Genomic DNA, 25,457 nt, shown 5'->3' on the forward strand with positions numbered 1-25,457 from the left:
AAATGGGAAAAAATAATAATAAAATGTGAAATAAAGTAAATTTTGATAATAGAGAGGTAATATTTCTTTGTCAATATTCATATAAATAATATTAATAGAAAACAGGTCTTACAGACAAATTTGTATTATGAAAATGTTATTATGGATAATAACATAATTTCACATTTCTTATAACTTTTGGTATGTTCAGCATTACATAATATACAGAAGAGGTTTACATTTTCTACATTCTAATGATATGAATGTATAAGTCCTAAGGGAAATAATAAGGAGCAGGATAGCTATGTGCTTATTATTTTAATACTTATATGAAATAGTGATTTGAAATGTGTGCCTCCAAATTAGACAGACCTAGATTTAAGTCCCAGTTCCACTACTTTTACTGTCAAGTCTTCATCCATGGAATGGAAAAATAATAATAATACTAGTATTACCTCAAAGGGTTGTAGTATTAAATAAGATAATTCATTAAAGAACTATGCACAGTGCTAACACCAATAATAGTATATAATATAGAATGTAATAATATAAACACTATTATAACTGACTTATTCCATATTGAAAGTTTAAAGATGAATGGTAAAAGTGGAACCAAAAAAGGGTCAGAAACCTCAGAGACATTTCATAGATAAAAAGGCTTATCACATTGGTCACAGATTAGACTCAGGGTATCAGGGGATTAAAAATAAAGATAGAATAAAGCCTAAGTATGAGGAAGGACAATCTTATAAAAAATTTTAATTCTTTCATGTTTTTTACCTCTTTGCCAAGTAGTTCACATACAGTTCTATGATTCTTCAAAGCATCTTGAATTGTCTGGATTTGCATAGATACAGCTGATAGCACAGATTCTTCCAGTCTGTTGAATTCATCAAAACATCCCCAGGCCCCACATTTCACCAAACCAACAAATATCCGCCCCATTGATTTCACATCTATGCCCTTAAAAAGTAAAAATAATATTCATTTAAAAATAATTAAAATCTCTCACAGTAATTTAATATTTCATGTCATATATTGATAAAGTGATCATTTCAAATATCTATGCCTATTTGTTCTTTTAAAAAACGGGTCAAGTAGCTCCTCTATGGGATCAAGGAATAAACAAAACAATACACATGGAAATGATCTGAAAAATACACAAAACTGAACAAATAAAATATTTTGTTATTTAAGTTGAAATATAAATCTCACATAAAATATTTTGGAGAATATTGGCCAAATGATATTGTTATATTATGTGCATGCAACAACAAACCCCACCATATGTACAACTAAAATGCTTCAATAAAAATATCAAAAAATAAAAGATTATTTAAAAAAAGAAAAAATATTTTGGACATAGTAACTAAAGAGGAATTTAAGATTTTTCTTCTATTCAGTATTCTCCTTACTAGAATTCATTTTCTACAATGTGACATTTGTTCTGTGTTAAAAATTACTTCTTCACAATAACTTTCCATGGTAAAGTTTTGGGACACTACTATGGGCAACCTCTCTCTATTTTACTTTTCAATTAAAACATTCTGTCTATATGTAATTTAAAATAGAGTATTAAATATGTAAGTACATGACAACTAATCCAAACATGTTTAACATATTACATAGTTTAATAATTATTTATTCTACCTCATCACAATTAAAAACTAAAACTTGTCTTCCAAGAAGTCCACCTAAAGCCTTTACTGATTCAGTTTTTCCAGTTCCAGCTGGTCCATAAGGATTTCCTCCAAGTCCCATCTTCATGGCTTGTGTGAGTGTTAGGTAGCACTTATCTGTCAATGGAGTATAAACGAGCTTGGGAGCATTACCCTATACAAGAGAAACACAATGTTGAAATTTTGGTGTTCTAGTCAACATTTATAAATATTTACTACTTGGAAGATTTCAAAGTATATTATTAATTTTTTTAAATTGTTTATGAAACTAATAATATGAAGATATCAAATAATTCCCAAAATTTCTACTAAACTGTAGAGAAATAGATTATAATGGTAGGTGTTCAACATACATTTGGGTCTCAACATACATTTCCTTTTTGAAAGAGGCATATACTTATTAAAAAATGTGTTGAATATATTCTGATGAGTGATTCATTATGATAGAAAAAAGGCAGAAGGAATACAGCTGGATTTTTTTAAAACAAATGTGAACTAGGTTTTTAGTTTAAAAATTGTGTTACTTTAGAAACTGAAAACATTTAGTAAAAATTCTGGCATGTTTACAATGGCACTAATTTTGGCATTGTATAAAGGGGCACAAACTAATACCTTCTATTGACGCTGACTATATCGAATGCTCTTTTTATTTAGTTGTAGTTGAACATAATATCTTTATTTTATTTACTTATTTTTATATGGTGCTAAGGATCAAACCCAGGGCCTTGCGTGTGCTAGGAGAGCGTTCTACTGCTGAACCACAATCCCAGCCCCACAATCCCAGCTACCAATGCTCCTTAATGATATATTTCAAATTCTATATAAATGTCACTCAATAAAAGGTATATTTTAGAGAATTTAGTAAAACACTGACAATATTACAGTTTTATTACAAATAGAATAATTTGGTTTTTACATAAAACTTATTAAAATTCTGATGAAAAAGAAAGAAAATAATACAAAAATACTATCAGGCTGGAGATGCAGCTCATTGGTAGAGCACTTACCAAGCATGTGTGAAGTCCAGGGTTTGATGCCCAACATAAAAAAAAAAAAAAAAACCTGAAAAGTTACTATTGAATAAAAAAACTTAATTTCTTCTAATAGCAAACTTCCTTTAATTAATTTCTAACTAGAAAAATAAAACATTTCTGCCAGAAGTCATACCTGATACTCATAAGTATACTGAAGTTCAGAATCCACCATTTGAATATAACATGTGTGATCACTTTTCATATAGAATCTAACTTGTTTCTTCCAAGCCCAGTCTTCAGTCGTATGAACTTGTACTTGGTTTAATTGCTTCACCACATCAATATTATGAATAATGTCAAGAATTAGGGCTTTAAGTTTCAGTTCCAGAATGCCCGATTCTGAACACAAAGAAATATAATAGGAAAATATCTTAGCCTGTGACTTACGTACTTTATGATTATGTATACAGATGATTTCTGAATGAATTTAAATGGTAATTTTATAAGACATTTGAATCAAACCGTTTTTGCAAACCAAGAAATAATAAATTTGCCTTACGCATAAAAATTCAATAAGAAGTCCTGATTCCCTACAAAAGGGAGCAAGCATACTTTACTTTGTTTTTCATCTAAATATAGGTAAGAAACCTGTACAATATGCATTAAACTCCTATTTAGCACTCAAAAAGGTGAAGAGTAGCAGGCAAACTGAGGAAGCAGACCAAAATGAGAAATACCACCAAACCAGTGGCAAATTTGCCCCTTTTTTTTTTTTAATCCTTTGTTATTCCTAGTCCTGTACCCAATGTAGTCAGAAATTCAAACTGGTATAAAAGCTCCAGAAGGAGGCCTCTAGCTCAGGTTTGAGAAGCAGGAAAGGTGTCCTGGTATCTACAGCCTGACAACTGGAACACAGAAATATCTAAAACTCTGAGAGAAGTTTTAGAAATCAGAGGAACTATGATCCCAAGATAGTAAAGCAAATCCTAATTGCTTTTTCTTTCTGTTCTCCTATCAACTGAATCAGTATATGAACACCATCACAAAAAGTATGCAAGATGGGCTGGGGTTGTGGCTCAGTGGTAGAGCGCTCACCTAGCATGTGTGAGGCCCTGGGTTCGATCCGCAGCACCACATAAAAATAAATAAATAAAGATATTGTGTCCAACTAAAAAATAAATATTAAAAAAAAAAGAATTAAAAAAAAAGTATGCAAAACAATAAGCTCCATAAAACCCCAACTTTCTGGCCAAAGGACCATAAGGGAAACAGAAGAGAATCAGAAAATACCAGGAAGATCATGGAAAAGATTGAAAAAATTATCCCATAAACTTGTTTATCAGTTCCAAATTGTTCATGAATAAAACACATTATAATAATAAACCAAAGACTTAAAGAACTGGCCACTATATTGCACACATGTAGTACGTATTCAAATAGTATTACAAAGATATAAAAACGGAAACTGACATTTGAAATATAACCCACAGAACTTGCCACCTGAACCCAATAGGGTCAGTTGCTAAAAAAACAAAAAAAGTCTCTTATGTTCTCTCATAAAAATATATCAAAACGTCCATGATATAATTCAATTATTCAACATGCAAAAAATCAAGAAACCTGAATCTATGTAAGAAAAGATAATTAACAGGCACCAGTACTGAGATGACACAGATATTGGAATAATCTGTAAAAGACTTTTAAACCACTATTATAAAATTGCTCTAAGAAGTAAATAACTAAACATTCAAAAATAAAGAAGTAAACATCTTGAAACAAATGAAAAACAAATGTCAACAAAAATTGTAAAATTACAAAATATAATATAAATTAAATGGAAATTTTAGAACTGCAAAATACAAAGAGAATTTAAAAAATTATTGGATGGTCTCAACACTGATGGAAATAAAGGAAAAAAGATCAGTGAACTTACAGATAGAGTAGTAGAAATTACCCACACCGAACAGAAAGAACAAAATCACATTTTTGTAAAAATGAATAAAGCCTCTAAGACCTGTGGAACAATACCATAAGGTCTAATATTAATGCCATAATAAATTCAGAAAGATAAAAGAAAGTATATGACAAAAAAATATATATTTTGATGTAATAATAGCTGAAGGCTTTTCAAATTTTTTGTTAAAAACATAAACCTACAGATTCAAGTTCAGAGAACCCCAGATAGGATAAATGAAAAACAAATATGTCCAGACATATTATAATCAAATAACTGAAAACTAAAGAAAAAGACTGTAAGACTGGGGATATGGCTCAGTGGTAAAAGTGCTTGCCTAGCACAGTTCAATCTCCAGCACCACAAAAAAAAAAAAAAAAAAAAAAAAGAAAGAAAGAAAAAGATTGTCTTGAATGATACCAGGAAAAAAAAAATAACACCTTATCTATAGAATAATAATTGAAATATATTTGTGGATTCCTCATCAGAAAACATGAAGGTCAGAAGAAAATGGAACATTTTTTTCCTTTTTTCCATTTTTTTGGTGCTGGGTAATGAACCCAAGGGCATTTTACCACTGAGGTATATTCCCAGCCTTTTTACTTTATTTTATTTTATTTTTCATTTTGAGACAAGGTCTCACTAAATTGCTGAAGGTCTTCCTGTTACTGAGACTGGCCTTGAACTTGTGCTCCTCCTGCCTCAGACTCCCCAGTCCTTAGGATTAGAGGCCTGTACCAGCACCTCACTGCAGAATAACAGTTTAAAACGCTGAAAATAAAGAACAATCCATCCACAATAACCAGTGAAATAAAACTTTATGAATAAAGGTGAAAAAAAGACATTCTCAGATGAAGGAAATCTATGTGAATTCACACCCAGAAAACCCAGTCTAAAAGAAACATTAAAGGAAGAGAAGTTGTTTAGACAGAAGGAAAATGATGCTGAAGAAAACCTTGAATAGCAGGAATGAAGGAAGGGCATCAGAAGTGGTGAACATCTAGGTACATAAAGTAAGTTACTCTTTTCCTCCTAAATCTTAAAATATGCTTGAGTGTTAAAAGCTAAAATTCAAAGGCAATCTCGTGGAGTTTTCAGTGTATGTAGATGTAATATTAAGACAACTACAACATAAAATAGGAGATAAATCCATGTAGGGTAAAGTTTCTACATTCCATTTAAAGTAGTACATTATTGATATTAAGTACAATATAAAAAATTAAATACACATATACTTCATAGCGTAGAAACCAAAATAGATAGATGAATGAATAGATGCACAATCAAAAACACAATGAGAAAAGATAAAATTAAAAGTCTGTTTTTAAAAAAAATCCAGATAGCCCAAAAGCAGGCAGAAAAGGAAACATTTTTCCCATACCAGTATTCCCTGGATCCTCAGAACTTGCATCAATGTTGGTATAATGCTCTAATTTATTCACCAGTTGTGTCTCAATTTGATGAAGAGTGTGGTCTTTGATAGCATTTTCTATATCTTCAGTGAATTTAATCTGCTCTGCCAAGCATAATATCTGTTGAATAAAAAGAAAAAATATTTTTAAAAGCTGAATTTACTTAGAAAAATTTTATAATTTAGGAATGACACCATTTTTCAAATTACCAACTGTATATCATATAGCTCTACCTGAATTTCACACTGGCACCTCAGATATTAACAGAGCATTGTGTGATGCAGCCAAGCCTATTATGAATGGATAAAGAAAATGTGGTATATATACACAATGGAGTTTTATTTAGCCATAAAGAAAAATGAAATTATGTCATTTGCAAGAAAATGGATGGAACATGAGACCATTACGTTAAGCAAAAAAAGTCAAACCCAGAAGGTCAAGAGTTGTATGTTTTCTCTCATATGTGGAAGCTACAAAGGAAAAAGGTGGGGTGAGGAGAGGCATCTCATGAAAAATCAAAGGAAGATCAGTAGAACAGAGGAAAGGGAACAAGGAGTAGGAAAAGTAGAGAGGGGGGAAAGTGCAGGGTAGTCACTGTAGCCAAATTATATTGTAATATTGTGTGCATGTGTGAATATCTAGTGTGTACAATATAAGGCACCAATAAACAAAATTTGGGGAAAAAAATAGAGCTCTTTATTGTGACAGATAATGAATGATTTACATTTTTAAAAATTCATTTCTACCTCACTGCTCAAGTGCCTAGAGGTAATTTTCAGGCTTAAAAGTCTGCAACATTTTTTAGCCTGCTTCCAATATATCTCCTAAAATAATTACCATTTCCCTAACCCAATGCTTGTTTTTCAGGATTTTTTATATTTTGTCTAAGTCAAAATATATTATATTTTATGCTAAGTCAATTTAAATCCTGCCCTATTGACAGAGTATGAGAAAGCATTACCGGAAATAATAAAGCAATGGCACTAATTGCTCATTGACAATTACTTTTAGTATTTTCTAGGTACTTAAGATTTTTAAAGCACTTGTCTTAAAATGATAGAAAAGACATGAAAAAATGATTCAGAATCTAAAATGTTCCATGCTTCCCATTGAACTTCTCATAGTTTTAAAAGAACCAACATAAAAAACTGCTCCAATGACTATTAAATCTATTAATCTGAGAAGCTAGTAACTGAGTCATTGGATAGATTTCTGGTGAGAACTCACAGAAATCTCAGTGCTTACCTACCTTTCATAGTGTCTAATAACTGAAGTTCCTAATGACCTACACCTATAGCACTAGTCTGGCTCAAATCCTGAAAATGGCAAGATGTTTAACACAAGTCTTACTAATGCTACAATTTGGTAAAGCTTGAAACAAGTTTTGTAAGAGTTTCAGAAATAAGGTGCCTATTAACACTGATCTGAAGCAATTTCCATAACCCATCATGTAATCTAGCTCTCAGATTCCATGCCAATACTCCAGTTCAGTGTTGTGATTATATTTCAAGCTATATTAACACCCTGATAAGTTCTTGCCAGCTTCCAACCCCTTAGATGATCCCATGAGAGGGGTAGAAGGGTATAAGTGGCAGTATTATAAATCTTGTGCCTCTCCACCAATAATAAAATAATCATCTGGAACCAGGAAGTTATTACATACTTGATTCCCTCCCTCCCCATTCTATTTACCACTAGCCTGACTTATCTAGATATCAGAGTGACTTCTGTTTGAATTTATCCAAATTATAGAAAACTAAGGGAGTTAGAAGATAGCTTCACTATTATAACATTCATCCTTCATGTTTTACAGATGAAGACACAGACATAGAAGTTAAGGAATTTGTCCATGTTAACCATTAAAGAGATCTTTCCATAAAACATAGGTGCCTACCTATGTTCCAGATATAAGCCCCCTTACCTGTGAAGGAAACAGAGATGGATCAATTGCACCTTGTGAACTTTGCCCAGTAGTAACACATTCCTTCAACAACTGTTTCAAAGTTTGCTTCATTTCCAAGGCTAAATCACTCAACCAAGCCTGAAAATAAAATATATAAGCCATAAAACAAATATTCAGTCTACTGACTATACTTATTCTTTTATTTTAAAGGGGGAAATTCTCATTTCTTTTTGATTCTTTACACCACCAAAATGTGTAACATTCTGTATTTTATTAATAAATGGTTTAAGTAATTTGAAGAAAATTATTCGACCTTTTGAGATGATGGTAAGTATGAAAATTCTTATTTCTGATTAGCCATGACTATCATGATTAATATATCTATAAAAACCAATATAGTATGAACATTTTAAAGTAGCCCATTCATTTCATCATTATGACAAATCAAGCTAGATACCTGAGCCAAGCAATCATAGTCAAAATGACTAGCTAAGTTTCCTGGCTCACACTATTCTGATGATCTTATCTTCCCAAAGTTGCATCCACAGGAAGAGATTGCTTCATCAGAATGAACTATATTTAAAGGAGATTAGGCTGCCTCATTAAACAAAACTGATTTTGTTTTAAAGTCAAAATAATATATGTACCTATTCACTTGATTATAGATAAAATAATAAAATGTAACTGAAATAATAATGACAATTGGTAAAAATAACAATGACTATGAGTCACTATTTAAAAGTATATTATTTGTGATGAAATATAAAGGCAATAACAACAATCTTAACTTTTCATCATTATTTACTTAACTAACCTCTAACTTCTAGATTTTTTTATTGTCTGAAAAACATTCACCAATATTAAAAACAGCATGAACCTTTGCCCATCTCAAAAGCCACTGAAGCTAAAGAGTGAGAACCTGTTCCTCAGTATAAGGCAACAGAAAACACCTGCTCTGTTAATCACAGGGCTTCCAGAGTTTTAGCTCTTCCTTTACTGGTGTGACTGTTCTAGCCCAGTTACTAAAGCTTAAGCTCTTCCTCTCTCTGTTGTGCCAACAAAACTTAAGAAAGGAAAGAACCAGAAAGTTCTTATCCAAACATGGGAGCTACTTAGAATATTTTCAGTGCTTTCAGAAACCTGATTTATATCCTCAACATCTAATAAAATGTTGACACCTCACCAAGAATAGACATTTTGTTAGGTCTTACAGAATTTACATCATGATAGACAACCCCTATATGCCTAAAACAGGACTTTGATAGTTGACTTCTAGTCTTTGAGAACTAGTTAATCAATAATTCTATAAATGCACTTGTTTCAAGTTTACTTGTTCATCTAAATGACCGTATAGTGCTCATATTTTAAAGAATAAAGAGAACTAGGACTCATTGACATTCCAAGCACTATACAGTGTACTTAAAGCCAATTATTTCATTTAATATTCAATGGAAAATCTTCAAACAGATATTAAGATTATCATTTTACTGATAAGAAAAATGCTCTTAAGTCACACATTTAAAAAATTATGGAGCTAAGACAAATATTCAAGTCTTTTTGACTTCAATATCAAAGTTCTTTTCATGATTACATGTTGCCTTTTAAAGACTAAAGACCCATATATTTAAATGTCAAACATTCTAAACCTAACATTTTTGAAGATATGAGATTAATGTTCTACAGACACAAATGAACCAACTCGTATCCTACAAATTGACTAAAATTATTTTTAAAATCAATTTTATATGGTTAATCATTTTTATTTTCATATTAAAAAAAGAATTGCTTACCTCTACATTATTTGATAGAAGAACTTTATTTTTAAATGGCACAATTTCTCCCTCTAAAGATTTCATTGCAGTTATATATTTTGATTCCTCATCAAAGCATACACTGTTAATACCTGTTATATAAAAGCAACAATTTAAATGTGAAAGGATTAAAGAATGATTATTAGACATGATATACATGTGTATATATAATATGAAATATACACATATATCTCATATAATGCATATTGCATATATATCTCATATAATTATAATAATATAACTAATAGAATTATAATGTATATAGTAGTATCAGTATTTAAATGTCTTATTGAAGAAAAAAATCACTCTCTCTGGATGGATAGTCTTATCACTAATCTAAAATATTTCTTGAGAGCTAGCACAGTGGCAAACGCCTATAATCCCAGTAACACAGGAAGATCACAAGTTCAAAGCTAGCCTCAGCACTTATCAAGGCCCTAAGCAACTTAGCAAGACCCTATCTCAAAATAAAATATAAAAACTGGCTAGGGATGTGGCTCAGGATTAAGCACTCCTAGGTTCAATTCCAGGTACCAAAAACTTACAAAAATACAACATAAAGTATTTCTTATTAACATCTAACTATACATGACATAATTTGCTAATAGTCTTACTATTTATTTATATATCTGTATATTTGTTTATTAATTCTCACCATTTTTCAGAAAGAATTTTAAGCAAATTAATCAATTAATGCATGTAAATCAATAAGAACCATCAAAACTCTCAAACATTCTTAGTAGGAAAATGAAGTGTAATGCCATTGGAAAAAGACTTGCCAGTGTCTTATAAAGTTAAACATATACTCACTATATCTAAGTATGTACCCAATAAAAAGAAAGACATATGTCCACAAAAATATTTATATGAATGTTCAAAAAAACTTTATTCATGTTAGCCAAAAATGGGATATAACCCATACATCCAACAGATGAATGAATAAATTCTTCAACAGATAAATGGATAAATTCTGATATAGTCAGACATTGGAATACTTTTCAGCAATTAAAAAAAAAGAATGAAATATACCTGTAAGTATGGCAAAAACATCACACTAAGCAAAAGAAGCCACATACAAGTAAATATATGAGTACATTTGATAGGGTTGGGGTATAGCTCAGTCTGGCAAATACCTGAATATTTATAGAATAAATGTTGAAACCTACCAGCAAACAGCTTCTTAAGGTGAGACTGAATCACTGATGGGTTAGTAGACTGGCCCAGTATTTCTAATAAGTCATCATCACCAATAAAATAAAATCTGGGGAATGCTGAGCGTTTTTCCTAGTAAAAAGGAAAAGAAAAATAGCTTTCATTCTTTTCAAATAATTAAGATATTAAGGACTTTACAGTTTAGTATATATAGACTGTTTAAAAAAAATAAACATGCCTCTAAAAATTCATTTAATGATTTCTGACATCTTTGAAGTTGATCAAGTACTGTAAGTAGAGTATTTCTGATTCCCGCATGAGCAGTTAATGTTGTGACTCTATTGTCTTTCTTGATGTCAGTCATTATTGATCTATAAAAGAAAAATTACTGTCACATGTGGATTAACATTTTTATCTGCTTCAAGTAAACTGTAAGTAAACTTAACAGCAATATATTATTATGCTTTTAATAAATCATGCTGAAAATTAATAATATTTCACAATTTTTATCCTTCCCTATTATAAATTATTATTTAATTAATTCATTAAACACTTATTAAGTCCCATCTCACAGATCTAAGGTTCCAAGGACAGAGAAGAACATTAAATAATTTCTCAAAATATTTAAATAAATTTATAATAAATGCTAAAAAGAAAAGGTACAATGTATTATTAAAGTAACTAATAGGACAATCCATAACTTAAGACTTCTTTGATAATTAATTTAAACTGTGATACAAATAATGAATAAGAAGAGAAGTCGGAGGACAACAGTTTCTGGCAAAGATCCAAGGAAAGAGCTATATGTGTCTGAGAAACTATATCCTAGACTCACAAAAATAAAAGGAAAGCAGCACAAAAAAACAAAAAAAATGTCTAGAGACATAGACAAGGAACAGATCATGTTTTATCCTTAGAGCAATAGAAAGTCATTTTAAATTAAGTCGATGTATTTTACAAGTAAAATGAAAGTTTCACATACAGGATTAAAAGAAGTGATGAAAGTGCATTTTTAAATGATGACTGGCTATTGTGTGAAAAACATAGTAGAAAAGACAAGAACAAGTCAGAAGGTTAATGTAGAATCTATGTAAGAAAGTATTTTAGAACAAAATTGAACCAGTAGAGGTATAAAAGGTATTCAGTTCAAGATACACTAAGTAGGTTAAAATCAATCAAATTTGATAACTTAATGAATTTGGAAGTGGAAGGAACAGGACATATCAAGATATCCATTATGTAGGGGCCAAGAAGGTAGCTCAGTAGTTGAGTACATGATTAGTATGCATGAGGCCCTGGGTTGTGGTGGTAGTTGCTGCTGTTGTTGTTGTTGACGAAGGAAACTGGTGACTTTAGGAAGTACATATATTGAGTAGATCAATAAAGACCTTATCAAAAAAGGTTAAAAAAGTAAATGCTTGAAAGAATGAAAACTACTTTTCAAAATGATCCACTAGAGAAAATGATCCACCAGAGAAATAGATTGAACACACAGGACACCAATACTGTACTGTATTAAGTACAATATGAATAAAATACTGCCATATATGTCCAACTTATATAGTGATACCAACCTAAAATCTTCATCAACTCTGTTGAAGCGTGTCTGTTCTTTTGGCAATGCTCCACGACCAAAAATGGGTTCCAAGTACACCCATTTTCTTTGAATATGATTTAAATTCTGTAGGTATTCATCTAACTCTGCAAGTTTTCTTTCCCAAATTGACACTTTATCTTCAAATCCTTTATAATATGGAGAATCTTTTAAGGACTGAAGAAGGCATCTGTTATCTCCAACCTGATTGACTATATCTTTCCAGTCTTTAATTAGCTTGATAGTTCGATTTTGGCTGTCTTCATAATCAATCAATGTAAACACTGCTCCAACTCCCCAAAGATCAAGTTCACGTAAAGCTTCTCTGATGGTAACTTCACCTTGTGCCCGACTATTTAAATCCTATTTAACACAAAATATCCATGTTTATTATTTCAAAATTAATTCCCTTATAAGTAAATTATAACAAATATACTCTTTTGGCACTACTGGGATTGAACCCAGGAGCATTCTACCTCTCAGCTAAATTCAGCTCCATTAAATTTTGTTTTAAGACAGGGTCTAAGTTGCTAAGGCTGGCCTCAAACTTAGGATCCTCCTGCCTCAGTGTCCCAAGTAGCTGGGATTACAGGTATGCACCACTGAATCTGGATAAGAACATACCTTAAGCAAAATATATTTTATCCGCATGTTCATAATAAGGCAAAAAAAATAAGTGCATATATTTTACAAGTAATCTAGGAAAACAACTGGCTGTTGCCTCAAAGCATATCAGATATTTAGCATTCATGATTATGTGATCAAAGTATATACAAACTTTAGCCTATGTTTGTTTTTTCATTTCTATAAAAGAAAAACAGATAATGTTTTGAACAACCAACAATAAAAAATTTTAAAAAGATAAAAATTAAAAAAAAATTTAAAAAAAAAGAAAAAGAAAAACAGAAACAAAACTAGTCTGGCTTATTTAAAGTTCTGCAGACCAAAAAGCCAAGTTTTGGAAGAATGGAACTACAAAAATGTTATTATAATCTTAATTGTGATTTCTGATTCATGTAACCTAATTAACAATCAACTAGAGTTATATCCTAAAACAATCATATTTTATAGCTTTCCGTGATTATCAAACATGCTCCAGAATTATTGACAAACATAAAGGTTGACATTTTGGATAGAAAATAAAACAAAATGCATCTAAGTCTTATGTATTTTCACAATGAATGCCCAGAACACAACATAGAAACTCTGCTACTTAAGACAGAATTGTCACAGTTTTATTTTCACCTGAGACCTTTTCTGAATCTAATTATTAAACTGGTTTTTGATTTTTGTATCCTATCTTTCAATTTGTAGCACAGTACATTATTTGAAATTCATTCTATGTAAGATAATTTACATAGATTAAAACTGACTTCCTTCATAAGGAAAATTTTTTTTTGTATTTCATATGTTTTCTCTAAGAAGGGGTTTATATTATTGTTTCTATAATACTATACATAGTGATATATGGGTTCACAGGTATTGCTAATGAAAGAATAATAGAATAATGGTACATTGTTACTATTTTTAAGGGAATAAAAAAATCTCATTTGCAAAATAGTATATTAAAAAAGATCAAATTAATGGGATATTTAGAAAATTCTCTTACTTTAAGTTCTGAAGCTTTGGCTACAATTGTATCAGTTACTCTAAGCAAATCACCAAACTGTAATTTCTCCAGGCTAGTCCCCCTAGGAAGGCCAAGTAGACGAAAAAGGTCAAGCCAGTGATCTGGAGAAAGATGCTCCCCTCTCACATATTTCAAGATAGGAATAGAAGTCTGTGGAAAAAAAGAGAACAAAAAGGCATATTTACACACATATGCGTATATTTGCAAAATACAAACTATTTACTTTCATGATTTTTAGCCGTCAAAATTTTTAATTACTGGGCTATACGGCTCAGTGATAGAGTGCTCGCCTAACACATGTGAAGCACTGAGTTCAATCCTCAGCACCACATAAAAATAAAATTAATTAATTAATTAAATAAAGGTATTGTGTCCATCTACAACGAAAAAAATTTTTTTTAATTTTTAATTACTCTATTATCTTATTTAACAATCTTAAAATCATGTTTTTAAACAGAAGTATATAAAACTTTTTATTAAAAATTGTTGAAAATACATGCAAATTTCCTTTGTAGTTTAACATATTTTAAAGCATAGATTATTTCTATTTTTATTTGAAGATATGACATGTATTGTAGTAAGATGATTAAATACTCTATAACCTTAACAATAAATTTCCTAATTAAAACTTCTTTCCAATTGGTAGCAGAAATATTTATAACAGTTTACTCTATATTTCTTATTTGTTCATGTAATAGAGTAAATGAATTGAAAAATATATAAATTAAAATTATGGTTCAGTCACCAAATAGTAAAAAGATAAATTAAAGTTTCAAATATCATTTTTAATTATCAGAAGTAAAACAATCCTACTTTATATTTGTCAACTTCTGATTGTAACTTGACTGTCATAACCGAATGTTCTTCAATTTTCCTTAATCTGTCATGCCAATTCATCAAAAATTCCTCAAATAGATATGTCTTAGTCCTACAAAATAACAAAAACACACATCAGAGTTCATATCCCCAAAACAAACTAAATTATAGAAATCTAAATATTGTTTTTTAATCAAACCGGAAAGTAATCCAATCTTCATCTGCCATTTCCTTAAATCCTTGCTGAAATTCTTCATAAAGGGTCCAAATCTGTGCATAGCTTTCAATGTCTTTAGCGATGCTATTTGCCATAGAGAAGTTAGGCTCGTCCAGTCCAAAATGATGGCAATCATCACTATAGAAACAAATATTGAAATATTAAATTAAAAAAAGAAAATTTATAAAATGTCATTATTCAAATAAATTCTGTGTGTGTAAGAGGAAGAAAACGTGTGTGTGTGGCGGGGTGGTGGGGGGGGACATGTATGTCTTTTAGTTGAGATAGTGTAAGATTCCTACAGTACATGAGAATTTTACTTACATAATGGTCACTTTTTTCAAAAATGTCAACATAGAGTTGGTAATATATTTAGAGAGATTTTTTAGTATATAATATATATCATATATAATATATATAAATGTTCATGATTTTATAAATCTATCAATTAGTCTGAAAACAGTCTTTTCAATTGACTATAAGATACTCTTCATCTAATAGGTATAATGCCTCTTAATAAGAATGGTATAAAAATTCCATTCACCTAAGAAAACAATTATTTTATGGATACTTTTACCTAAATAAAACAAACATAAAACAATGTTCAAATTAATACCTTGTATTATTTGTACATTATTATAAGGCAAACCAACAATCCAGCTTTTTCTTTGAAGTCTTATTTTTATTATTTATTCTGCTAGATTCATTTTTTTCAAATTCAAACTATTTTTCCAACAATTTTATATATTCCATTTTTTTTATTATTGGGTTTTTTTTAGATATACATGACAGTAGAACCCATTTTTATATAATTACACAAGCATGGAATATAACTTATGCTAGTTAGGATCCCATTCTCGTGAATGTACATGATGGTGGAATTCACTGTGTTGTTTTCATATATGTACAAGGAAAATAATGTCAGATATTTCAAAAATATTTCACTGTCTTTCTTTTTCTATTCCCCCTTCCTTCCCTCCATTCCGCATTGATCCCATTTTTTCAAATTTTCTTTAGTTGTTGATGGACCTTTATTTTATTTAGATATATGTGGTGCTGAGAATCGAACCCAGTGCCTCAAACATGCTAGGCAAGTGCTCTTTCACTGAGCTATAATCCAAGCCCTATGATTACATTTTTAAGTAGGATGAGATCAGAAAAATATCACAATACTTTAATTTAACTAATAAATAAATTTAATCTTCTATTTCTTGAAATTTGCTTTATTTTACTAGCCTTACATAACATAACTCCTAAGAAAGCAGTATGTGAACATGTATTATTTGCAGTTGTTAAAAGAACTATCAGGAAAGGCATTAAGACAGCAGATATAATAAAACTGTTAGCTTAACATATAAATGTAAAATTTCTTTTTCAAACTAATTGGTTATAAAGAAAACACATACACCAGTTTTTTTCTTATGATTTCAAGATCATCAAATTCAATTTTTTTCTCTTTTATTGACTTTGCACTTTTTTCAAGGGTATTTTGTTGGCCGGTTTCAATAATATCATCACCAGGTTTCAATTGGTCCCAACGAGCTTTAAATTTTTCCAGTTCTTGATAATAGAGCTGTAGACGTGATTTCACATTTCCTTTCATCACTTCAATCTGTAAGCCAACAAGGTTTAAATAATTTAATGCAGAGCAAAATTTCTATTGTCACAGCTTTATTTCTAATATTTTCTGTTTTGAAGTGATAATATATGAACACTAACTTTCCAAAGCATTGTTTTAATCTCAATTATTGACTTCAAGTGTAATAAAATAATTCTAACGACATAAAATTGGAATATATATTTATGATAACATGTAATAAAATAATTCCAATGATATAAAATTAGAATATATATATGATAACAAGAGATAACATTCAACTATCATCATTAAATCATTTTTATGACTAACAGCACCGACTACAACTATCAATAAAAATGATGTAATAAAAAAAATGTTCAAAGACTGGTGGTTCTGAGTATATAGTGGCTTAAAAGGAAGGCTTTTCCAGTTTTCCATGCAGCAAAGAGCCATCAGACTAAATTCTAGTATATAGCATATGAATGCTACAGATGTGTACAACCTCCAGATTATACCCTTAAAAAAGACAGAGGATGCGCATTTCTCTTTCCCTCTTCTTTATACCTTACTAGGTAATTAAGTGGGCCCCAGACAAAGTCATAGACAGAGGCATCATTTCAGCTTGAAATTTAACTTGAGAAAGAAACTTAAGCTGTAATTTTTTGAGTCTTCATTAGAATAGTCAAACTGATATCTTAATAAATTCAGTAATTTAAAAAAAAACAATCAATTTAAGGTATATACATCAGGCAAACACTAAACTCATTCAAGACTGGAAATAAGATTATGTTTCAAAGGGACTATTTTCTTCTTGGCATGGTAAGAAATGAAGACAAACCATGTGATACATCATTTACATAAAATGTATTATTTTACTTTTAAATACTGACAAAGGTCAATTTAAACATCAACATTAAATTCTTATAAATATGGGCTATAATGGAATAAATATAAGCAAAAAATGTGAGAATGAATTGTTTCCATTTTTAAAACCTAATTAATAGGTTCTTACCTGATCTTTAACCATAAGTTGGTGACTTTCCATCATTAACTCAAATTTATCCCACTTAGCTTTCAGATTACTAATTGTTTCTAAACCTCCACCTGCCACAGTTCGTAAAAGTCTGTTTTTACCTTCAGCTTCTTGAAATAAGGGCAAAATCTAAAGGTTAAAAGAAAAACATGTGACAAAGTATTTCATCAAATCTCTTAAGATTTCATTTATTTTATTTCATGATTTGCTTTTTTAAAAATCAAGATTTATTTTTAAACAATTTGTTAAATTCCTAGATATAAACTGGAATGCTTAATTATTATTATATACAGCCCCTTGTTTAGCATACCGTTTCGGTAGCTCCTCTAAACAACCTCCCTCTTACAAACACACTTATATACACATACACACACATGTTCCATGAGAATAGAACACATCCACAGCTGCATTCCAACTCCTACCACAATGCCTAGAATGTATCAGATGATCTGTAAGTATCTGTCAAAGAAATAAATGAATGACTCTGTGCTTTTTCCAAATGCCATAGTTTATAATCATTTCTTCTTTAATTATTTTTACTAGACAGATATATTATTTTATTCACCTTTAAATTTTCTTTTATATCTTTCAACCTATTACATAAAAGTTTATAATTCCTTCCACAAAGAGGTACGTATATTTGATGAGGTGGGAAGTAGTGATTGAACCCAGGAGTGCTTTACCATTGAGCTACATCCCCAGGTTTTGTTCTGTTTTATTAATTTTGAGACAGGGTCTCACTAAATTGCTAAGGCTGGCCTCAAACTTGAAATCCTCCTGCCTCAGCCTCTTGAGTAGCTGCAATTACACATATGTGCCCCTACATCAGGCAGTGTATTACTTTCATTCACCATTAAATTCACTATATGACTTTAAGTCTATTGCATAGTAGGGACACATAAAAGTTTGTGTACTGACTTGAATTATTTCTTCTTCTAGTCTAAAAACAATTGAAATCAGCCATAATATGTTCATAAAATTTTGGCTTCCTTATTCTGGGCTCTAGCCTTATGGATACTGGTTTTATGAATCTTTATCCCTTTTTCATATGTCTTTAATTAAAAGCTCTTCCATTGTGTGTGTGTGTGTGTGTGTGTGTGTTCATAATTCAGCCCTACCTCCGTAGTTTAGCATCCTAAAATTACAATTCTGAAGGTAAAGCATGAATTATTTAAATTTATTCTTACATAATATCCTTATTCACAATAATATCCTTAAACACAATATTCTTATGTCCCATCATAAAACAGACTGCAAATGCTTCTGAAAACAATATAAACATTACCTTTATTTTTTTATTATATAAAAACAGCATCAAAAGTCTGATCATCTTCAGACAAGATTGATTAAATTATATAAACCTTTTATAATGCTAAGATTACATATTTCTAAATAAGCACATAAAACTAACTAATTAAAAAATCTCCAGTAGGATAAACAATAATAACTTTAATTTGGGATTCTTACCTCTGGCTTCTGTTCCTGCAGCTTACTGTACTGTAAATTTGCATCGCCTATTTCTTCCACAGACTGTGGCATAACTGTTAAGATTTCCATAGCCTCAGTAACAAATGTATCAATTTTATGTAAATGAGCTGAGTAGGTAACATTGAAATATAAATCACATTATTATTATCACAAAAATATTTGATTATGTCATTTCTAAATCCAGAAGTGTTAGAAGTAATCACTACATAAAATGCATTAAATCCTAAATTATTATTTGCTTTCATACAACAAAATTTCAAAATATGGAATAAGAAAAACAATTTTTCCAATAAAATTTTGTTTCACATTCCACTTAAAATTTTTGAAAACAGTTATTAATAAATTTCACTAACAATTACAAATATTTTCAGTCTTTTAAGTAATATGCTAAAATATCTCAATTTGTTATTTGAAAAGATAAGGAGAAAATTCATTATGCCAGAATTCCTTACCTTTCTCAGTAATATATGCAACAAATTTATTCTAGTTTAAATTCTAAATAATAAAGATATCTTCAATCTTTAGACCAGTAAAGAAAAAAATGAAGATTTGGTTCTTTTTACTTTTACATGACAGCAGAGTCCATTTTGATAAAATTATACATGCATGGAATATATTCTATTTTAATGAGGGCCCCAGACTTGTCAATATACACAATGGTGGGACTCAGTATGTTGTATTCATATATGTACATAGGAAAGTTATGTCAAATTCTTCCACTGTCTTTAAACTATTATTTAGAGAATTTTTTTCATATTTTCTACTTCAGTTTTAATTTTTAATCACTAAGATTCATATTTTATAACTATCACAGTATATGTCTCTACATCCAAAATGAAGTTAACATTAAAATTAAAAATTGTTTTTACCCTGGATGGATTTCTTCAAAGAAAGAATAAGCATATCAAATAACTTCTGGATGAGATCATCAATCACAGTCTTCACAGGGTTGCAATTAATATTTAAACAATCAACCTTGACAGAACTGAAAAAAGCCAATGAACATATGTGACATGAAAAGACTAATTAAAGGAAACAACCTACTTAAAATATTATAATAATTTTGTAAAAACATTTAAAAATGTAAGACAAAAGTATTATTCTGATCTTTAAACACATTAAGATTTTAGCTTTAATTTAGCAAAAATGCCTTATTACCACTATTCCAAAGGTTTTCATTGAAAGATTTCATTACAACACTAACTTTTAATCATCTAATGTATCAGTTTTTTAAAAAGCAGCACATTATGAACCACAGAAAATTCAACAGAACATGTCAAATATTTCAAGCTCTAATTGCCACGGCATGTAAATATGTAAATATTTATAAAATAAATTCACTATACTGCAACAAAAATAAAAACAACAATGATAATGAAAAGAAAAAATATATAAATAATAAAGATTATTATAGCACTAAAATAATAATTGAGATACCATTTTATACCTATCAAAATGATAAAAATAGAGAATGGTTAATTTGCATTTTCAAACATGTAGGCAAAACGAAAACTCTCAGAAGTGCTACTGAAAGTATTAAATAATTCAAACTTTGTGAAGAACAATTTATATATCATATAGTTTTAAAATAGGGAATTTCTCTGATTGTTTAAATGCCAACTTTAGAAGTTTCCCTAAGGACTCCAAGACTTGTATACAATTATCTTCATCAAGGCATTAACTGTAATAGTGAAAACTTAGAAAAAAATCTAAGTGCAATAATAGCTAAATTATTATATATCCATATAATTAAAAATAATATTTTTGAGGATAATAAATAATATGGTAAAATATTAGAGAAATTATTTTTTTAAAAAAACAGGTTACAATATGATTCAAACTTCCTAAGTATATGTATGTAATGTTTTGAATGGAATTTGCCCCCCAAAATTTCATGTGCTGGAAGTTTAGACCCCAGTGTGGTGGTGATGAGAGAGGTAATGGAGCCTTTAAGAGGTTTGACCTAGTATGAGGTGATTAGGTCATTGGCAAATGCTGCCCTCAGAAAAGAGTAACGCTGGCCTCAGAGAGTCGATTATTATAAAAGGGCAAGCCTGACCCTAATCTCTCTGACTTCATGTCTTGCCATATGATCTCTCCCTCCTATATGCATTCTCACCATGGGGTCCTTACCAAAGCCAAGACAATGCCAACACCATTCTTCCAAACCTTGAAAACTGTGAGGTGAATAAAATCTCTTTTCTTTGTACATTACCCAACCTCAGATAGTTTGTTATAGCAATGGACAATAGACTAATACAACATACTAATATATCCAAACCATCAAATAGCTACTGCCATTGTATTTTTCAATATTTTTTAAATTTATTTTTAAAAATATACTACTTTTTATTATAAAAAAAAATTAAGCTAATTCTTTTCATAGTGTCTTTAATGCAGATTGTAATGTTCTAAACAAAGAAAGTTGAATTAGACTCACTCATCTGAGGAAAGTCTCCTATTTATCTTAAATTATGCAGTTTTAAAAAAGATATAAAAATTTTGGCCAGAAATATTACTTAGACAGATATTTTCCCTTTCCAAACCACAGAGCCAGGGGAGAACCTCAGAAATCAAGTTATATGTGTTAAGTATTCACAGTTATAACTTAAATATGATTTTCCTTTAAAGCTTTATTAATTTTTTCTCAATCATCAACTAGTTTGAAAAGCCTAAACTACAGTTTTAGCCAGCAAAAGGTATAAGTAAAAAAATTATATGTATTATTGGGTTTTTTGCTAATGGATTAACATAAAGTGACATAATTAGAGCAAAGAAGTCATAATCACTGACTGTTGAATTCTATGGACATTCAACAAGACTAATATTCATCTTTCATTTGAAAATATTTATAATATATAACTGAGATTCCATTCAACCAAAGAGAGAACAGGAAGATATCTCATTGTATTTCAAAGATACCTACCCAAAAATTATATCCTTACTGTATACCATCTTAAATACATCACTAGTTGTAGCTTTTCTAATCTTATACCTTCAAAAAATACCACTGAAATAAATACCTGTGTATGTATTTGTATGTGCATTTATGTGCATGTTAGCTTCGATGCATACACGTTAATTTATTAGCAAGAAATAGCAAAATGGAATGTGGGACACACATTCTTTTTTTTTAACTTTGGCAAGGAAGCATAAAGAGAAAAGCTATCTACAGTAAGGAACAAATAGAAAAGGTAGCAGCAAAATTCTTGAGTAGTTAGACTCGTTTTGAGTGCCAAAAACTTAATTTGATTAATTACTACTGGTCTTTGAATGACTGATACAGCTGGAATATCTTTATTCTGCCATACAATTCATTGTTTTCAGACTGACCTTCCAAAAGTACAGCTTTGATATAGACACATTCCTGTTTAGAAATCTTCAAAAGCTAAGCATTAGGGGCTGAGGCTGTAGCTCAGTGGCAAAGCACTTACCTATCATGCATGAGGCACTGGGTTCAAGCCTCAGCACCAAATAAAAATAAACAAAATAAAGGCATTCTGTTCATCTACAACTACAAAACAAAATTTTTAAAGAAAAAAAAAGCTAATGATTATAAAATGAATCCCCTATTTCAGAATGTAATACTCTCCCAAATCTGTACTTCAATCTATTTTTCTCAGTATAACTGAAATCATACCTTCTCTCACCTTCCATTCTCATTTCTAGGTCTCAAAATTCTAATTCAATTGTTACTATTATAACAAAGCTTTCTCTGATTTTGCCCCAAATGAATGAGTGTCATCATCCTCTGAATCCTCATAGTTTTAGTTCAACCTCTAATAAGGAATATGGACTATTCAATTTGTTATTAATGACAATTAAAAACTAACATTTACTGAATTTATATCCTGTACCACTAATTTATATTCAAATTACTAATTTAACTTGCAAAATACTATAAGATAAATAAATACTATTGTTGCATTTTATTTTTTTTCAAGATAGAGAGAGAGAAGAGAATTTTTTAATATTTATTTTTCAGTTTTCGGTGGACACAACATCTTTATTTTATTTTTATGTGGTGCTGAGGATCGAACCCAGCGCCCCGCGCATGCCAGGCCAGCATGTTACCGCTTGAGCCACAACCGCAGCCCCTACTGTTGCATTTTAAAGCTGAAGATATTTAGCTTCACAATTTTAATGACTGTCAAAATCATGCAGCTAATTAAGAGCCATCTAATTACTCCTCACTGTACTTGACTTATTAAATGTACTTGTCATACTGCATTACCAGAGAGTAAAGCAACTTGATTTCAAATTCACTCTTCTTTATTTTGTATCCCTAGAACACAAGGTTTTGCATGTTATAAATGCTCACCAAATCTTTATTAAATAATAAACAAATTAATAAAGGTGTTGTCATCTTTTGTAGGTAATATATACACTATTACATGAGGCCTTTCATGGAATGTTTATTGCCAAAAGAAGTGGTAGGAATTTCAGATAAGAAAGGGGGACACATTCTCAAGTAGCTAAGTTATGAGAAACCCTTCAGAGATTTTTATCCACATTTAAAGTAATACTTAGATGCAGCACTATGTTGTATACTTCCTAAGGCTTTTAAAAGGGAACAGAACAATACAAAAGTAGAGTTAAATACCATTAATTTTGTATACTCTAGTATGCTCTCTCCAGTAGCTTCTGGGCTGATGCATATCAATTACCAGATCCTAATATCAGAAATGAATACAAGCCTCTTCCCCCAGTCTTTTCTACCCAACTAGATGCCAGCCAGCAGAGCATCTAGAAGGGAAACTTCATTCATTCTATGTAAATCTCCACCCAAATAATACTCAAATGTCAAAGTAGAGTTCTATAGGAAAGAACAAGCTGATTTGATTTCAATCCCACTGAAGAGAAAGTACCCTTACTATCCATATCAAAAACTCTTATGAGGAGCTGGGGCTGTAGTTCAGTGGTAGAGCACTTGCCTAGAACATGTGAGGCACTGGGTTCGATCCTCAGCACCACATAAAAATAAATAAGTATATTGTGTCCATCTACAACTAAAAAAAAAATTTTAAAAAACTATTATGATACATAAGTATTACATTAACCTTGGAAGTCGTTCCACTTCTTTCCCTTTTGTTTTCAGTGCTTTAAAGTTTCTCTCCCAATCATGTACAGTAAAAAGATGCTTGTCCACCAGAGCTTCCATATCAACTTGCCCAATTACAATCCATTCCTATTTAAAGAATAAAAACATAATTTTAAAGAAATCGAACTAATAAGTTGATATTTAAAAGATTAAAATCCAACCATTAAGACAAATAAAATGAAGAAAATGTGGCCATTCAATAAATGTCAATTCAAATAAGTAAGTGTAATGATCACTACATAGACTAAAGAATGAAGAGGGGGGAAAAAAAAGATTCAATATGAAAATATAGTAATCATACACTTTCTAAAGAAGTTAATAACCTTTCTTTAGATTCTCTTCTCAAATTAGATGTACATAAAATACAAAAATAAAATCACTTTTGTAAAGCCAAAACTCACTAAAAGTTACAAATCTGAAAGTATCAAGACTTACCTAGTAGATTCTAGAAATTTAAAATGCAAAACCACTGCAGAGGGGCTGGGATTGTGGCTCAGTCATAGATTGCTTGCCTAGCATGTATGGAGCACTGGGTTTAATTCTTAGAACGACATATAAATAAATAAAAAATAAAGGTCCATGACAACTAAAAAGTATTTTTTAAAAACACTGCAGAGGCAGTTAAGGAACTGAACAAATTTAGTAAAATGTCTTCAGTATCAATACAAATGAGTCATGAAATTGGGGCTTCAAAGTGAAGTAAGCTGGTATGATTCACTTAAGCAGTCATGCTCCTCATAAAGAATGACAAATCAGGGACTCTGGTTTGCCATATTTTAATTTAATGCCACATAAGATAAATTATTAACCTGTACTTTTAATTCAATCAACTGAAAGATACAATAGAAGGATGAAAAATTATATGTTTTGTACCTTATGTTGATGTAAAACAGCTGATAATCTTCTAAACAAATCTTCTGCTTTGCTGTAAATAGTAAGAAAACCACTTGCATTTCTATCAATCATAATAGAAAAAATAGATTCATCTCCTGCATCACCCACTCCTTTAAACTGATTTGGAATGCCAATGAATCTCTTCATTTCTCTGTAATATTTAGCCCGAATTTCTTCAAAAGGGGGCCTGAACTGTAACCGTCCCTGTCTGAAAATAAAATATAAATTTAATTACATATAT

At 30.3% G+C, this 25,457-nt stretch overlaps 1 protein-coding gene across 5 annotated transcripts in view; it reads right to left on the reverse strand.

Moving 5' to 3' along the window:
* Dync2h1 (dynein cytoplasmic 2 heavy chain 1) overlaps window positions 1-25,457 on the reverse strand; it is a 381,051-nt gene that overhangs the window by 324,812 nt on the left and 30,782 nt on the right. For all 5 annotated transcript variants that reach the window (XM_058586626.1, XM_046466604.2, XM_046466597.2 and 2 more), the window contains exons 17-34: window positions 25,196-25,424; window positions 24,282-24,409; window positions 20,091-20,206; window positions 19,201-19,328; window positions 17,713-17,862; window positions 16,528-16,733; window positions 15,104-15,259; window positions 14,902-15,016; window positions 14,068-14,238; window positions 12,439-12,821; window positions 11,103-11,235; window positions 10,879-10,996; window positions 9,692-9,804; window positions 7,920-8,039; window positions 5,968-6,118; window positions 2,826-3,031; window positions 1,630-1,812; window positions 760-942 (exon numbers count right to left, since the gene is read on the reverse strand). In XM_058586626.1, the coding sequence (XP_058442609.1) occupies window positions 760-942; window positions 1,630-1,812; window positions 2,826-3,031; window positions 5,968-6,118; window positions 7,920-8,039; window positions 9,692-9,804; window positions 10,879-10,996; window positions 11,103-11,235; window positions 12,439-12,821; window positions 14,068-14,238; window positions 14,902-15,016; window positions 15,104-15,259; window positions 16,528-16,733; window positions 17,713-17,862; window positions 19,201-19,328; window positions 20,091-20,206; window positions 24,282-24,409; window positions 25,196-25,424 (2,989 nt within the window). The remainder of the gene's footprint in view (window positions 1-759; window positions 943-1,629; window positions 1,813-2,825; window positions 3,032-5,967; window positions 6,119-7,919; window positions 8,040-9,691; window positions 9,805-10,878; window positions 10,997-11,102; window positions 11,236-12,438; window positions 12,822-14,067; window positions 14,239-14,901; window positions 15,017-15,103; window positions 15,260-16,527; window positions 16,734-17,712; window positions 17,863-19,200; window positions 19,329-20,090; window positions 20,207-24,281; window positions 24,410-25,195; window positions 25,425-25,457) is intronic.

This window comes from Marmota monax, unplaced genomic scaffold (genome assembly GCF_021218885.2).
Source record: "Marmota monax isolate L192 unplaced genomic scaffold, Marmota_monax_Labrador192_F-V1.1 WCK01_AAM20220418_F8-fsc00045, whole genome shotgun sequence".
Lineage (NCBI taxonomy): Eukaryota > Metazoa > Chordata > Mammalia > Rodentia > Sciuridae > Marmota > Marmota monax.